Genomic DNA, 17,158 nt, shown 5'->3' with positions numbered 1-17,158 from the left:
ATCATGTGATATATTTAGTTTTTTGTTAAATCCCACAATTGAAATGTCTGATTATTTCTATGTACTAGTGGATTTGTAGATCCCCGGCTTGTAAGGAATGTGGACTGGGATGTGGCGTGCCTGTGGGGGTACAGTATGTGGCCATGAGTGGTGTGGAACCTGAGCAGTGAAAGGCAGGCTGGGAGCTTTTCACTGAGGAGGTGAAGGTGTGTGTGGGTTAGGGCTGCCGGCAGCAGCGTCTTGGAAGATAGCAGCAGAGCTGCAGCAGGAGACTTTACCTCCTTCAATTGACAACATAGACACTATGGTCCACATTGCCGGGGAAATTCTACAAACCTTTTAGAGGGAAAACCAACAGCTGAACGACTGGAGATAAACACCTGTGCTGGCGGTGTAGAGTGAACTCGCCTGGGGACGTTGACCGGAGACGACTTCTGCTGTTAGGGGAGTCATTCCACTTTTCAACCGTGTCTGCAAGCCGGTGGATGAGGCTAATGTTAGTGTACTAGTTAGGGGAACTGGGGGGTGGCTGTTAGTGATGAATCCTCCCCTAGAGACAACGAGACCGGGCTAATATGATCATGTGTAGCCGGCTGGACCCCTTAGCTAATTGGTACTTTACATGTGGGGGGCTTGTCTGGGATATGAACTGTGTGCACCTTTGGGGTGCTGGGGGCTTCAAACTATTTACTGGAATGTCAAACACTAGCCAGGTGGGTTTTCGTGTGGTTGCGTGTTAGCAATGCTAGCTAGTTATCTTGAAATGTTTAGGCTAGGAATGTGGGACACAAGGCACATTGAACAGTTGAATGTTTGACTCGAGCCATTAAAGATAGAGAGGAGGGATTTCTGGACTCTCTCTCATTCTCCCATTCTCCCTGCTCATCTTGTGATGTGAAAAACAATTCAGAATAAACACATATATATATATATATCACATATAGCATAGCATATTTCTTTAAAAAAAAAATGAAAAGGGCTCCTAACAAAGAGCCTGGTGACTAAAACTCTGCACCAAGCAAACCATGGAAGAAAGCAATCAGAACAATTGGAATTGTCTCCGTCAACACTGACTACACTTTACAGTTTGTAGTGGAAGATAATCCTCCTCATCTTCTCTTTTCCTTCCACATCATTGATCTGGAGGCTGTGTAAATGAAATGAATATTGATTTCTAAGACTGGGCTAAATTACAGCACTGTTTTTTTTTACTGTTTGAGGCAAACGGAAATATGTTTTCATTGGGTTTTTCGAAGACTCCGTTTCAGGCCGGTTGATAAACTACAAAAGAAGAGAGGAGGGAGGTGAGCTTGATGGATGTACATGGTGAATAGACACAGACAGGCCAGGAAGTCAGACAGGGAGAAAGGAAGGAAGACAGAGACTGAACAACAGACATCAGTAATGATGCTTACGCCTATCCTGCCTACGCACAGATCTTCAGAAGCTCCATCAACAGCCAGGGCTTAATATCCTGATCGATACTTGGACGAGTGGTGTATCAGACCCAAGCTGTACCCACTACCCAGTATCCTGCCCAGCCGTAACTCAATCTGTAAACCCAAGAGGGGTTTGGAGAGGTTGAAGTGTGCCCGTGTAGTGCAGTATGACTCATGCTTGTTCAGTCATGGCGAGGTGGTTGTGTTACAAGCAGAGGACGGTGTCATATACCCTCATATGTCCACACACACGCATGCCCCCACACGCATGCCCTCACACGCATGTCTCCACACACACATGCCCACACACGCATGCCCTCACACGCATGCCCTCACACACACGCATGCCCACACACACACTCATGCCCACACACACACTCATGCCCACACACACACTCATGCCCACACACACACTCATGCCCACACACACACTCATGCCCACACACACACACATGCCCACACACACACATGCCCACACACACACACATGCCCACACACACACACATGCCCACACACACACACATGCCCACACACACACACACACACATGCCCACATGCCCACACACACACACATGCCCACACACACACTCATGCCCACACACACACACACATGCCCACACACACACACTCATGCCCACACGCACACACACATGCCCACACACACACTCATGCCCACACACACACTCATGCCCACACACACACACATAAGCATGCCCTCCAACACACGCGCACACGCACACACACACACACACCATTCTCTTTATCAATTTCTCGAAGAGGTGCAGTCTATGGAAGTGGTGTAGGTAGCCCAGTGGTTAGAGCATCCAGCATGAGGCAAGGCCACCTGACAAGTGATATCCCATCAGTCACTGCCTACCATTGTGCCCTCGAGGCACTTAACGCCAACACTAGCTCATAATTGTAAGTCGCTTTGGATAAAAGCATCTGCTAAATGACTAAAATGTGAAAGTGCGTGCAAACACGCACGCACGCAAGCATGCAAACACACACGCACACACACACACACACACACACACACATAATCACTCATGGCGCAGTTGGCTCTTAAAGGAGACACCACCATTTACCTCCAATCTGGGGAAACTAGCAGTCAAGATAGGCAGTTGCAATCAGGGCCATAATGGAGACAAACACACACAAACTCCATTACCACTACATCACCACTCCGAAGCAGTTAGCCCAGAGAGAGAGACCCTAGCCCAGAGAGAGAGAGAGACCCTAGCCCAGAGAGAGAGAGAGACCCTAGCCCAGAGAGAGAGAGAGAGAGCCTAGCCCAGAGAGAGACCCTAGCCCAGAGAGAGACCCTAACTCAGAGAGAGAGAGAGAGAGAGACCCTAACCCAGAGAGAGAGAGAGAGAGACCCTAGCCCAGAGAGAGAGAGAGAGAGAGAGACCCTAACCCAGAGAGAGAGAGAGAGAGAGAGTGAGAGACCCTAGCCCAGAGATAGAGAGAGACCCTATCCCGAGAGAAAAGATGGGGAACGAAGAGAAACTGAGAGAGCGATAGAGAGGTGTGCACAGACACACACGTGCACGCACGTGCGCGCACACACACACAAACACACACACCATTCTCTTTATCAATTTGGCTCTCTTGCAAAGAGGTGCAGTCTATGGAAGTGGTGTAGGTAGCCCAGTGGTTAGAGCATCCAGCATGAGGCAAGGCCACCTGACAAGTGATATCTCATCAGTCACTGCCTACCATTGTGCCCTCGAGGCACTTAACGCCAACACTAGCTCATAATTGTCACTAGCTCATAAAAGTCGCTTTGGATAAAAGTGTCTGTTAAATGACTAAAATGTGAATGTGCGTGCATACGCACGCACACACGCGCACACACACACACACACACACACAATCACTCATGGCGCAGTCGGCTCTTAAAGGAGACACCACCATTTACCTCCAATCTGGGGAAACTAGCAGTCAAGATTGCAAGTTGCAATCAGGGCCATAATGGAGACAAACACACACAACCTCCATTACCACTACATCACCACTCCGAAGCAGTTAGCCCAGAGAGAGAGAGAGACCCTAGCCCAGAGAGAAAGCGAGAGAGCGAGAGAGACCCTATTCCAGAGAGAGAGAGACCCTAGCCCAGAGAAAGAGACCCTAGCCCAGAGAGAGAGAGAGAGACCCTAGCCCAGAGAGAGAGAGAGAGCCTAGCCCAGAGAGAGAGAGACCCTAGCGCAGAGAGAGAGAGACCCTAGCCCAGAGAGAGAGAGATACCCTAGCCCAGAGAGAGAGAGATCCTAGGCCAGAGAGAGAAAGAGACCCTAGCCCAGAGAGAGAAAGAGACCCTAGCCCAGAGAGAGAGACCCTAGCCCAGAGAGAGAGAGAGAGAGCCTAGCCCAGAGAGAGAGAGAGAGAGCCTAGCCCAGAGAGAGAGAGAGCCTAGCCCAGAGAGAGAGAGAGACCCTAGCGCAGAGAGAGAGAGACCCTAGCCCAGAGAGAGAGAGATACCCTAGCCCAGAGAGAGAGAGATACCCTAGCCCAGAGAGAGAAAGAGACCCTAGCCCGGAGGGAGTGAGAGAGACCACAGAGACACACACACACACGGAAGCCTTTACCTCCAGGACATGCTCGGCCTGCTGTTCCCGGTCCAGTTTCCGGGAGGTGGTGGTGATGAGCCCTGAGACACAGAGAGGAGAGAGGAGATTAGGAGCCAGAACAACAGCGCCGCGGCGCGAGGTAAGCTTCCGAATTAAGAAATGAAACAAGCCAACAGATGACTGGTTCTATTTTTCACAAGTCGTCCCGAACGCCCCACATCCCCTACGGGGGTTATTTGACACGTGTCAGTGTGTTCTGAACAAAAATACATTTTCGTATTTCCTGTAAGCTGCTGTCAATTTCCAGGCGGCTCACGAAACAAGATGCGTGCTTGCTCTGCACGCACACACACACAAACACACCGTGACTCCCTTCACCTCACCAAATGAGCGCAGTGACAAGGTAATTACCACATGGTGTCCAACAGCAGTCTGTGTCTGTATGCTAATTACATGGGCTCAGCCTAATTGTTTTGTTACTTAATATAATTTGATGGAACAGTGAGACGAGAGAGAGAGAGAGAGAGAGAGAGAGAGAGAGAGAGAGTGATTACTTATTACTGTTATTGTGTATTGCTTGGGCAATTTGTACTTTGTTGTTTTGGCAAATTTGTTATCGAAATCTTCATGCCAACAAAGCCTCAGAATTGAATGAATTGAGAGAGATGGAGAGAGACAGAGAGAGAGAGAGAGAGAGAGAGAGAGAGAGAGAGAGAGAGAGAGAGCAACTGGGAGAGAATAAGGAACCGGACAGGCAGAAGGAAGAAGGAAGGGATGGCAGAAGGGAAGAGAGGAAACTGATACAAAGGGAAGAGGACAATCGCTCCCTCCCTCCGTCAGCGCTGTGTTTGACCTTGTGAGGAGATCTGAGAGCTGCGGACAAGCAATCTCCAGCATGTCAATGGACAGCCTGATTGTTAGCACACACCTTTACTGTGTCATTCCATTCATCTTGTCCCTTCATATCGCTCCATCCCTCCCCCTCCTCAATCCTTCTGACCAGTCCTCCATCCCTCCCTCTCCTCAATCCTTCTGACCAGTCCTCCATCCCTCCCTCTCCTCAATACTTCTGACCAGTCCTCCATCCCTCCCCCTCCTCAATCCTTCTGACCAGTCACACACACACACACGTACAGTATGCTGTCCTGGTCTTGTGAGGCCAGATAAAGGGGCAGGATTCAGCCACTCTGCAGAGCTCTGACAAATACAGTACCATCTTGTTTTTTTTTTGCTGGGCATCAAACAGCTGAAATTAAATATGGAAAGGGTCTATGCTCCCCAATGCAGCTGAAAAGAGGACAGGTGCTGAATGTGTGTGTGTGTGTGTGTGTTTGTTTGTTTGTTTGTTTGTACACCTTTGTGTATGCAATTTTAATTGGTGTGTGTGTGTGTGTGTGTGTGTGTGTGTGTGTGTGTGTGTGTGTGTGTTTGGTGAATAGAGCTTGTCCGATTGATGTCCCTCTGGGCCTCTCATGATGTCATGGTGTCGGAGCCAGGCCAAAGCTTTGAGCCCAGGGAGAGAGAGAGGCAGAGTGAGAGTGAGAGAGAGGGAGAGTGAGAGAGAGGCCTTCTGTCTCCATCCGCTCTTTTCTTCCCCTCTCATTTCCCAGTGTGTCTCTCCTTTCCTGCTCTCTCTCCCACCTTGTCCTTCTCTCCCTGTCTCCTCTCTGCCCCATCCCTCTTCCACGGCTAAATCCCACCCTTTATCTGCCCTATCCACCCCTCCCTCCCTCTGCCCCCTCCCTCCTCCCTGTCTGCTTGTGCTGGGTGAATAGGTTGTGGTCAGGGGCGGTGAGAGTTGGTCAGGACCTACAGTAGCAGGACGTGTTCGTCTGACTCAGCTCCTGTGCTCTGCTTTTGACCTTTTTTCCTCATTAAACCTATGAACCTGTGCACCTGCCTCTATCCTGGATCGCACCTCCACCACTCAACCGTAACAATTGTAAATGCTGAACAGACAGAACAGATACTTTATAAATGGTTTATTAACAAGGGTTATTCTAAAGCGTTACTTTGGGAAATTGCCTACCTTGGTTTTGCAGTCATTAGAGTGTGTTTGTCCCCAAGAGGCCTCCGTCCTGAGACGACATGATGCTGTTGGCCTGCCATCACATCTATATTTGTGTGTTTGTGTGTATCCCTGTGAGTGTGTGTACATTTCTGTGTACTGTATCTGTGTGTGTGTGTATGTGTGTGTGTGTGTGTGTGTGCACGCACGCACATGCGGTGTATGTGTGCGTGTATGTGTCAGTGAGTATGTATTGTAGCAGGTCCCAGTGAACCTGGAGAGCCATCGAAATGTATTTTAGGCTGTTGATAAAAACAGCTTTTTAATCTCCTGCACACCAGCAAGGAAACACAGATGAAAAACTCATACAGCACATAACTGTGTGTATGTATGACATTGTTGGGTACACTGTGATTTATGTGCTCGCCTGGTTGCCAAACCCCAATGTGTGTGTGTGTGTGTGTGTGTGTGTGTGTGGTGTGTGTGTATGTGTTCAGTACTGTATGTACTGTATGTGTGTCAGTATGTCTGTGTGTGTGTGTGTGTGTGTACAGAGAAACCAGTGAGTCAATCAGTTCCCCGCAGGGCCTTCTGGGTCACTGGGTTCTTGCAGAGTGTGCCCCTTATTGATTATTCTGTCCAAAAACACCTTCTAGTTTCCTGGGCAGTGTGGGTTGGTATGATGTGTTGTTAACATCTATACTGCAGTAGGTCATCGTCTTATAACCTTGACATTTGTGTGTGCGTGCGTGGTGTGCGTACTGCACCGCCAGGCAAAACTGTGTAAAGTTGACTCATCCTCAACAAAGCAGGTGAGACCACTACAGTATTACAGAGACTCACTGTCTTTTTCCAGCAGAAAGACCAGATAACAGAACTCTGCCCCCTCCCTCACCTCACCTCACCTCTCTCTCTCCATCTCTCTCCATCTCTCTCTATCTCTCTCAGAACACAACATATCAGTTTCCACTGCCCTTTTCTGCTCCCTGTCCACCAGAGGGGAGGCGAGGGTTTTTCTGAACTCTTGACAGCATTGTCAGAACATCTACTGAGCACTTAAAAAGTATTGATCTGGAGGACGTGAGAGGAGTAACAGAGACAGAAGAGGGGGAGACATGGAGGGAGGGAGGAAGAGAGAGACCTGTAAATAGAGAAGTTTAAGAGAGGTCTCAATCCACACTGACTGACTGGATGGGCTGAGAGAGCTCTTTGTAGATGGCTGCACACTCCAGGCTACAGTACCCTGTATTGCTCTGATTACAAGGGGCGTGTGATCTGTAGTCTATGGGAAGCGTATGTGTGTGTGTGTGTGTGTGTGTGTGTCTGTTTTTGCCCGTTTGTGTGTATGTGGTGGATGGATGGTCTGTATGTGTGTTTGTGTGTGTGTGTGTGTGTGTGTTGGATTTCTATACTGTATCTATGACAGTGTGTGTGTGGTAGGCTTACTATACTGAACCTTTGGGTCCAACCCTTGAGATATATTTTGATCTGAGTGTGTTTGGCTGCCGGGACACAAGCTGAATCTGAAATGCTATTGATGACATATAGATTGTGACTGGAAGGCTCCACACTACATTTGGCCTCAGAGCAAAATGCTAACGCAGACGTGCTAACAATCCCATAGAGAATGACTGCCAGGCCCGTGCTCTCGTTAGCGCTTGCCTATTAGCTTTTACACGTCCCGTGCTGAGTGAGCGAATGTGACAACGCCGCTTTGGCATTCAATAACCTTGTTAGCAAAGTTAGTCTGACACACGCAGAGACGGTAAATGCCTTGTTTAAACATTAACTCACACGCGCACACACACAAGCCCACACCAAATCCCCCAAACACACACTCATAGCCACAGAAACAACCATAGAGCTCTCCAATATGGCACTATGTCAGCTCATTATACACACACACACACGCACACGCGCACACAAACACATGGTTTATTTCTACACACTTCTATTAGATACACTTACATCCGACGACAAGCAAACAAAACAAAACACTGAGTGGCTGGTGAAATCAGGGCGACGAACAGCAGACTGGCTAGTTTGAGGAACAGCTGCGCACTGACAAATTATCATTTTAATGATAACGATTGAACTCCAATTAGCTGCAATAACAATAATAACGGCAATCACGTCTGCACACAGTCATGTAGCACACATGCTAATGACAGTGGCTAACAAGGACCGCTAGGCTAACTGTAGCAGGGACAGCCGTTAGCCATGAGAGCTAATAACCTCACCACACATGCATGCATGCGCGCCCACACATGTACACACTTTGCCTACGCTCAATAGTTTGACAGGCTCCTCCTTTGGGCCACATACACGCATGCACACACACACATACGCACACACACATGCACGCATGTTCCCCTTCAGTCCTTCATTACAGTTCAAATAGAGCTGAGTGTAATAGGGGATCAGAGACTGGGCCAACACACTCATTGCACTGCCTTGGGCTCTGGAATGAGAGAATAAGAGTGCGTATTGGCTCAAACTAGTCTAGAACTAACTTGAACTATTTAGTATAGTATTTTCATCATATTTTGCAATTTGAACAAGGTTTCGTCTAGTCTGGACATCAATGTGGTCATCACCAGGTGAATTCTTCACAAGGATGTCAAAAGGCTATAGTCTGACCTTATTTCAACCATCACTGACCCTATTCTGGACATGTCTTTTGCCCCTTTGAGGTCTGATCCTGAAGCATAGCATCTTAGCTGAGATATTCTGTCCATCTCAGAGCCATGCTGTAGCTCCAAGCCTGTTCCTACCCTCCCTTCTTCCCTCCCTCCCTCCCTCCCTCCGTCCATCCCTCCCTCCCTCCCTCCTACCCAAACCCCACTCCCCGCTGGTGGCCAAGTGGCTCATGAATGAAACAGGACGCTATTAGCTATGCAATTATACAACATTAGTTTAAACTCCTATGAGCCAAAGCCCTCTTAATAGCCATAGTGTGTTAGGAGAGAGTGTAACCTGTTAGCATTGAATGTGTGTGCGTGCGTGTGTGTGTGTTAGGGGGGAAGTATACTGTAATTAAACTTTTATAATAATTCAACTGGGGTGATAAAAAAAAGAGAAAGAGAGGAGAAAGATAGAGGGGGAATTGAAAAAGGGAGAGAAACTAAGCTTGCGCATAAATCCATAAAATGTATTCTCTCAATGTCAGTTGCTGTGTGTGCAAGTCTGTAACTGTCAGTCTCCAGTTCGTAGACCATTCACACACACATTCATACTGCACCTAGAAAATAAGCCCATGTGAACTGGCTACATGTATTGCATAGTAATGTGAATCTACAGTATATTAACTCTCTTACAGCGCACGTAATTTAATATAGCCTGTGCAGTTCTTGTCTAAATCTGTGCCTACGTTAAGGGTGATGGAAATTAAGATTGGAAACATACAAAATTAAAGAATAAATGAAGGAAAGAATATTACAACCGAATGAGAGAAAGAGGAGAACGTCCTTGATGGAGGACACACTGGGCCAGAGGGGACCCAATGATCAGTCTGTGTTTGTGTTTGTGTGTGTGTGTGTGTTTGTGTGTGTGTGTGCGGTACAGGTGTCTGTCTGATTTACAGTACCGCTCCGACAGACACAGGGCCTGCCCATCAATCCTGGTGACATTCCCATCAGGCCAGTTTACAGGCCGCAGCGGTCCCCGCTGACACCCCCCCCCCCCCCCCTTCCCCAGCAGCAATAGACCAGGAACAGCAAGGTGGTACTGTAGGTACAACAGCAAAGAGGGGAGGGGAAGAAACGCAAGAGAGAGTAGGAGGAAAGGGGGAGGAGGAGAGAGAGAAAGAGGAGATGAAGTCGGGATCAGTCTACACGACCCCAGGGGATGTTGTTTAACACCCAGCCTGAGAGTTAAAGTGGCAAATCACTGGAGAGAGAGAGAGAAAGAGAGAGAGACCAAGAGATGGAGAGAGAGGGGGGAGAGACAAGTGGGAAAGAGAGAAAGAAAGAGAGAGAGAGAGAGGGGGGTGACAGAGAGGGAAAGAGATATATGTAGAGAGAGGGGGGAGAGACAGAGAGGGAAAGAGATATATGGAGAGAGAAGGGGGAGAGACGGAGAGGGAAAGAGATATATGGAGAGAGAGGGGGGAGAGGGAGAGGGAAAGAGAGATGGGGGGGAAGGGTGAGAAAGAGAGGGAGACAGAATAAAACAGAACGACGAAAAGGAGAGGGAGCAAGAGAGAGATAGATAAAAAAAAAAAAAAAAACAGAGACAATGCACTGACTCTTCACACACGCCGCGCAATGGCGGATTGCAAGGCAGATGGTCCTGGCCACCAGCCAGCAGCAGAGCGCATACAAATACAGCCTAATGTGGTGGAATAATATTCAAATGATCGGGTTTATATTTATGATGAACACAGCTTTATTGTTGTTGGAATTGTATGTACAGCTCGACTGGCCCGCAAGCTTGTTAGCCTAAATGGTGATTTACTGTACAATAGAAGTTAGCGAACTGGCTAATAACTACACCGTAGCTAGTTACAGTACAACTGAGCCGTAGATGTGGACGACATCGTTGTTCCTTTCCTCAAGGGACTCATGAAGAAACTGAGGGCCTCTTTGAATGGAGGGCGGAGAATGAAGACAGGTACTATATGCAGGTAGTCTTGAGAACCAAGGCTGTCAGTGGCCCATAGAATGAAGGCAGGTTTACCGGAAAGCGCTGTGCTGACATCTCTATGCTCATGAAATGAGGCCTTGTTCACTTTTAGAAATGTGTTTGATACATGAAAATTAAATTCTCTCTTTAAAGATTAATTTATTCATGAGTCTGTCAGTGTTCCGATGCTCATTTAAAAAGATTCACACTTCTCTTCTCTCATGCCAACTGTCATGCACATTACTGAGAGCTAGTGAGAAGAAATTTAAATCAGGTGCACCTGAATCAAGTACATTTGAATCATGTACATCTGAATCATGTAGAGCTGAATTATGTACACCTGAATAATGTACATCTGAATCAAATACATCTGAATCAATTACAGCGCTGAATCATGTACATCAGAATCATGTACCGGAGATGACGAGCTGATTGCCCCCATTGTCTGGTAAGAAGGGGTTGGATAAAATGATGACAAGATGCTGATGTTTACAAGATGTTGGTGAGTGAACGTGAATCAGGAGTTACTCTGGACCCAGGACGTTAAGGTAACGTTACAGAAGGAGATACAGAAAATGTTGCATCAGGCGTTATTTGGATAAACTAACCGCATATTGGGAATCTACGTGGTTGCTTTCTCGACTGAATAAATATTAAAACTTAATAAAGTGACATACTGTTTTAACAGCCGTATTGCCAAAATGACACTAGCTTTTAGCCTGCTTTAAAATTCCCGCTATGATTGCCGGCTTGTGCTAAATGCATTCTGGGATACTTAGCTGTATACCTCCGTGTGTACACAGCCTGCTGGTAATGGCATGCTTAATTATGAATTTAGTAGGCAGTATGCAGGCAGAACATACATACTCGTTGAGGTACTCGTTGAGTATGTAGTAGGCAGTACGGTAGTGTGCCATTTCAAACACAGCCAGAGAGAGATAAAAAGAGAGCAGAGAGACCGAATGAGAGTAGTATCAGTGCAGCAGCTCTATTCATCGTCACTGCAGGTCTTCTCAGGGTCATCTGGCCTTTCTCAGAGTAATTGTCTGTCTCCGTATCTCGCTTGTCATCGCTCTGTCCGACAAGGCCAGGCTAAAGAGAGGGGGCAGGTGTGTGTGTGTGCGTGTGTGTGTGTGTGCTTTCAATGTGTGCAGTGACAGTGAGATCATTTTTATGTGTCTATATGAACAGGTGTGTATGAGTGGGCACATTCAATGAGTGTAGTGGCAGTGAGTTAATTTCTATGTGTCTACATGAACAGCTGTGTGTGTGTGTGTGTGTATGTGATCTTACCTCACCTCCATCACTGACCCCTAGTAGACAACATTGAGTCAATTGATTCCTGCTGCCCTCCTCCCCTTCTCTAAGCCAAGGCGTGGTCTTTTCAGCCAATTACAGCCATGAGCACAGATTGATGGTGTGGTGAGTGCCTACACGCACGCACGCACGCAAGCACGTGTAGCTCGGGAGGTAGAGCAGCCGGCTGGGGATCGCAAGGTCTCCGGTTTGCTCCCAGCTATTTATATAGCACCTTTCATACAAATCAATGTATTGATGTCTTTCTCAAAAGTGCTAGTTTTGTCAACGTTTTGATCTGAACCATTGTATATGATCATAAGTAACCTTAAAACAGGGCTAAACATGATTTTTCCCTTTACTACTCCTTTGAGAACACAAAGAAGTAGAACTATGTGGTATAAGGAATATTAAAAAGGTAGCTTTTAAGATCTCACATTCAAGTTACAACAGTTAGCAAGACACTGAACCCTAAAATCGCTCACGTGCAACATTGTAGCACAGTATCTTGTACTGACGCCTCACGGCAGGAAGCATGTTCTCCCCGTGTTTGCAAGGGTTTCCTCCCAAAGAACCCAATACGAAAAACATGCAGAAGAACAGATCACTAACGCTGTCCATCCCTGACGATGACAGACAGGAGCACCTGGTTGGTCCCCAGGTCCATGCACGCTGTCTACCGTCTGCTCCCAGCTGCCCTTGGGGGAAGGACGACGGGCTGGGTTAAGAGCAGGAGAAGCATCGGCGACCCTGATGCATGTGTGTTTGTGTGTGTTCCCTGTGTCGCCCATTACATGCGTGTTTGAGTCAAGTACACTTGTGAATGCCACATGACAAATAAAGAGTTCTTCTTCTTCTTCTTCACGCATGCACGGACGCACACGCATGCACGGACGCACGCACGCACACACGCATGCACATACACACACACACACACACAGGTGTCCTAGGACACATCATATCAACTGCTAGCTACACAACCAGTGATTACTTCCAGTTGTCAGGAGATGAAATCTCAGAATCTTCTAGGAGGAGAGTTTAACTCTGCGTACTCTGTGCGGGCGAGAACAAAGGACTACGCATAGATCATTCAAATCTAGACCTGCACGCGTCCATGAAATATTCATATGAAATACCTGGCTTTGAACCGCTACCGTGTCCATCTCATTCTCAGGGAAGCCGAGGTCGCCGGAGCTACGCGGAGCGTGACGGACCGTCAGGTTTTTCTTACGCACGTGTGCTCGTCTAACGCTGCAACACGTTCTCTACTCTCAAGACCCCTTTGATGTCCACTCTGATGGGTTTCAGGGGGGTGGATGAGAGGAAAAATATGCATGGAGAGAGAGAGAGGGAGGGAGAGAGAGGGATGAAGAGGGTTCGGGGGATAGGAGAGAGGGGAGGTGAATGTGAAGTGAAGCAGGTTGTTAGAGAGGAAGGAGAGAAGGAGGATGAAGGAGAGGGAGAGAGAGGAAACTGTGTGTGTGTGTGTGTGTGTCCTGTTGACACGACCGCAGCCTCGCGTGCTGGGGAGAAACCGACCGCCAGAACACTGAGAAATACTGCTGACACAAGCAGAGGTGTGGGGAGCGAGAGAGAGAGAGAAAGAGGAGAGAGATAGAGAGAGAGAATGAGAGGGGGGTGAGAGCAAGAGGGATGAAAAAGGATACTCTGTCAAGCAAGACCTCTGAGGAAATAACACTCGCTGTCCAGTGATTTGACCGTTCCGGCAACAGTCAATACAACACCCTGTCCACTGGTCACATTCCAATTGCCTGCTACGCCTCCCTCCCTTGTGACCTTCCCTTACTTCCTACAGTACTTCCTAACCCCGACGAGAAACCAGGACTGGGGAGCAGCGCACCACGGTACTCTCGCCCCATGAAGTCATCGATCACGAAAAAGAGGAGATGCAAAGGTCACCAGTGAAGGGCGTAGGGACTAGCCCATTTGGCGAAGGCAAGAGAGATTCAACCAGCAACCTGAGTCAACGCCCTGGTCCCTCCCACTGCTGCACTAGCGTCTGAGGAGATGTTTAGGCCAAAGTAAACCTGAGTCAAATTTTCATGATTGTGCTCTTATCTAAAACCAGAGAGATTAATACAGATTTTATCAGTAGCTACAGTTAGGTCCATACATATTTGGACATTGACACAATTTTCATCATTTTGGCCCTGTACACCACCGCATGGATTTGAAATTAAACATTCAATACGTGCTTTAAGTGCAGACTTTCAGCTTTAATTTGAGGGTATTTACATCCAAATCAGGTGAATGATGTAGGAATTACAAACATTTTATACGTTGTCCCCCCCTTTTAAAGGGACCAAAAACAATTACACAATTTGCTGCTAAGCTGTTCCATGGCCAAGTGTGTTATCCCCTTGGTATTTCATTTACAAGGAGCAGATAAAAGGTATAGAGTTAATTTCAAGTGTGATACTTTGGAATCTGTTGCTGTCAACTCTCAAATGTGAAATCGAAAGAGCTGTCACTATCAGTGAAGCAAACCATCATTAGGCTGAAAAATCAAAAAAAAAAAAACATCAGAGAGATAGGAAAAACATTAGTTGTGGCCAAATCAACCGTTTGGTCCATCCTTAAAAAGAAAAAATGCACTGGTGAGCTCAGCAACACCAAAAGACCCGGAAGACTACGGAAAATAACTGTGGTGGATGACAGAAGAATTATTTCCCTAGTGAAGAAAGACCCCTTCACAACAGTTGGCCAGATCAAGAACACTCCCCAGGAGGTAGGCGTATCTATGTCAAAGTCAACAATCAAGAGAAGACTTCACCAGAGTAAATACAGTGGGTTCACCTCAATATGAAAACCGTTAGTGAGCCTCAAAAACAGGAAGACCAGATTAGAGTTTGCCAAAACATCAACAAAAAAAAGCCTATACAGTTCTGGAACAACATACTATGGACAGATTAGACAAATATCAACTTGTACCAGAATGATGGGAAGAGAAGAGTATGGAGAAGGGAAGGAACTGCTCATGATCCAAAGCACCACCTCATCAGTGAAGCATGATTATGGCGTGAGCATGTATGGCTGCCAGTGGAACATGTTCCCTTGTATGCATTGATGATGTGAATGCTGACAAAAGCAGCAGGATGAATTCTGAAGTGTTTCGGGCAGTATTATCTGCTCATATTCAGCCAAACGCTTCAGAACTCATTGGATGGCACCTCACTGTGCAGATGAATGACCTGAAGCATACTGCGAAAGCAACCAAAGAGCTTCTCAACACAAAGAAGTGGACTGTTCTGCAATGGCCAAGTCAATAACCTGAGCTGAATCCAACTGAGCATGCATTTCACTTGCTGAAGACAAAACTGAAAGGAAACCGCCCGAAGAACAAGCAGGAACTGAAGACAGTTGCAGTAGAGGCCTGGCAGAGCATCACCAGGGACGAAACCTGGCGCCTGGTGATGTCTATGTGTTCCAGACTTCAGGCTGTCATTGACAGGATTTGCAACCAAATATTAAAAACAACAATTTTGTTTATGATTATGTTAAGTTTGTCCAATTAAAAAGGGGGGTGCCACATATAACAGTTGTTGTAATTCCAACACCATTTGGATGTAAATACCCTCAAATTAAAGCTGAAAGTCACTTAAAGCACATATTGAATGTTTCATTTCAAATCCATTGTGGTGTACAGAGCCAAAATGATGAAAATTGTGTTAATGTCCAAATATTTATGGACCTAACTGTATATCTGGATAGTGGAGTAATTACCAACATGGGATCTTGGGTAACATATACAAGGCAAGCACCTTCCAGGAACCTCCTCAAAACCATCCAGCGAGTTGCACTACTGCACATTGTTTGCCACTTATCAAAGCCTAGCGGACGCGTAGCTAGCTATCGTCGGGTGTCATATTTTCCAGAGGAGCTGACCCGTCACGTAACAACAGCATCCCCAAGCTTGAGCGCCAGCCATCGACGCTAGCCATCTGGGCGGGTTAAGGGGCGTTTAATTAGCGAGGTGATGATCAGGCGAGCTGCCACGGTGGGTCCCGGCATGGAGCTAGCTGCTAGCTGTCAAACCACTGGGCTGAGGACGAGACTAGGCCGGGCAGACAGATGAGCCCAGGATATCGGACAGGAAAAGGTAAGCACTGCTGGGAAAAGGGAAGGGAAAAAGGGAGGAAGAGAGAGAGGGAGATCGAGAGAGAGAGAAAGAGAGATGTATGAGAAGAGTAGTGATCATTGAGGGGAAGTGGAAAGGAGAGGAAGTATGAGTAAAGCAGCAAAATAGAGTGATGGAGTGTGGATGGGACAGGCTGAGGGATGCCACTCATGCTACAGTACAACGTGTGTGTGTGTGTGTGTGTGTGTATGTGTGTGTGTGTGTGTGTGTGTGTGTGTGTGTGTGTGTGTGTGTGGATCTCATTCACTTGGGAGGAAAGTGTGTTGATTACCATATAGATAGATTTACTGAACTTTGGAAGATGAACAGGGGAATTAAGGATTGGACTACAGCTCCAAATTACTTACAATATACTGTGTACCTGTATGTGCTGGGAAAGACAGGAGAGAGGGATGGAGGGATGAGAGAGGGAGAGAGAGAGAGAGAGAAGTAGGAATGGGTTAAACACAGGGTAGGAGATGATGGGATATAAGAGACCTCAAAGGGAGGAGAGAGGGTGAATGGGGGGAGCTCTAGAGAGAAAACCAATAAAGGAAAGGGGAGAAAAAGGGGAAGAAATACATCCCTACCACACACACACACACATACACACATACACACACAGATCCCAAAACACACATCCGTACACAAACACACACACAAATCCCGTAACACACATCCGTACACACACACAGATCCCTAAACACACATCCGTACACACACACACACACACACACACACACACACACACACACACACACACACACACACACACACACACACAGATCCCTAAACACACAGCTGTACTCACACATCCCTGCATGTGTCCCCTCCTCTCCCCTCATTTCCCTTAATTGCACTGACGTGAACGAGCTGGTGGCGTCCACCATCTTACATTCAGCTCTCCTCAGTATTCAGCTCTTCACAGTATTCAATTCTCCTCAGTATTCAACTCTCCTGACTATCCAGCCACCATTTTACATTCACTCTCCTCAATTTTCAACTCTTCTCAGTATTCAACTCTTCTCAGTATTCAACTCTCCCCAGTATTCAGCTATCCTCAGTATTCAACTCTCCACAG

General features: G+C 47.1%; 1 protein-coding gene across 2 annotated transcripts in view; it reads right to left on the bottom strand.

The window, feature by feature from the left end:
• fat3a (FAT atypical cadherin 3a) overlaps positions 1-17,158 on the bottom strand; it is a gene marked incomplete at both ends in the record, with an annotated part of 122,841 nt that overhangs the window by 54,604 nt on the left and 51,079 nt on the right. For both annotated transcript variants that reach the window (XM_084441493.1, XM_084441494.1), the window contains one exon: positions 4,031-4,092. In XM_084441493.1, coding sequence (XP_084297619.1) covers positions 4,031-4,092 — 62 coding nt within the window. The remainder of the gene's footprint in view (positions 1-4,030; positions 4,093-17,158) is intronic.

The sequence above is a fragment of the Borostomias antarcticus genome (genome assembly GCF_949987555.1).
Source record: "Borostomias antarcticus genome assembly, chromosome: 1".
NCBI lineage: Eukaryota > Metazoa > Chordata > Actinopteri > Stomiiformes > Stomiidae > Borostomias > Borostomias antarcticus.
This window is presented reverse-complemented; position numbering and strand designations above follow the sequence as displayed.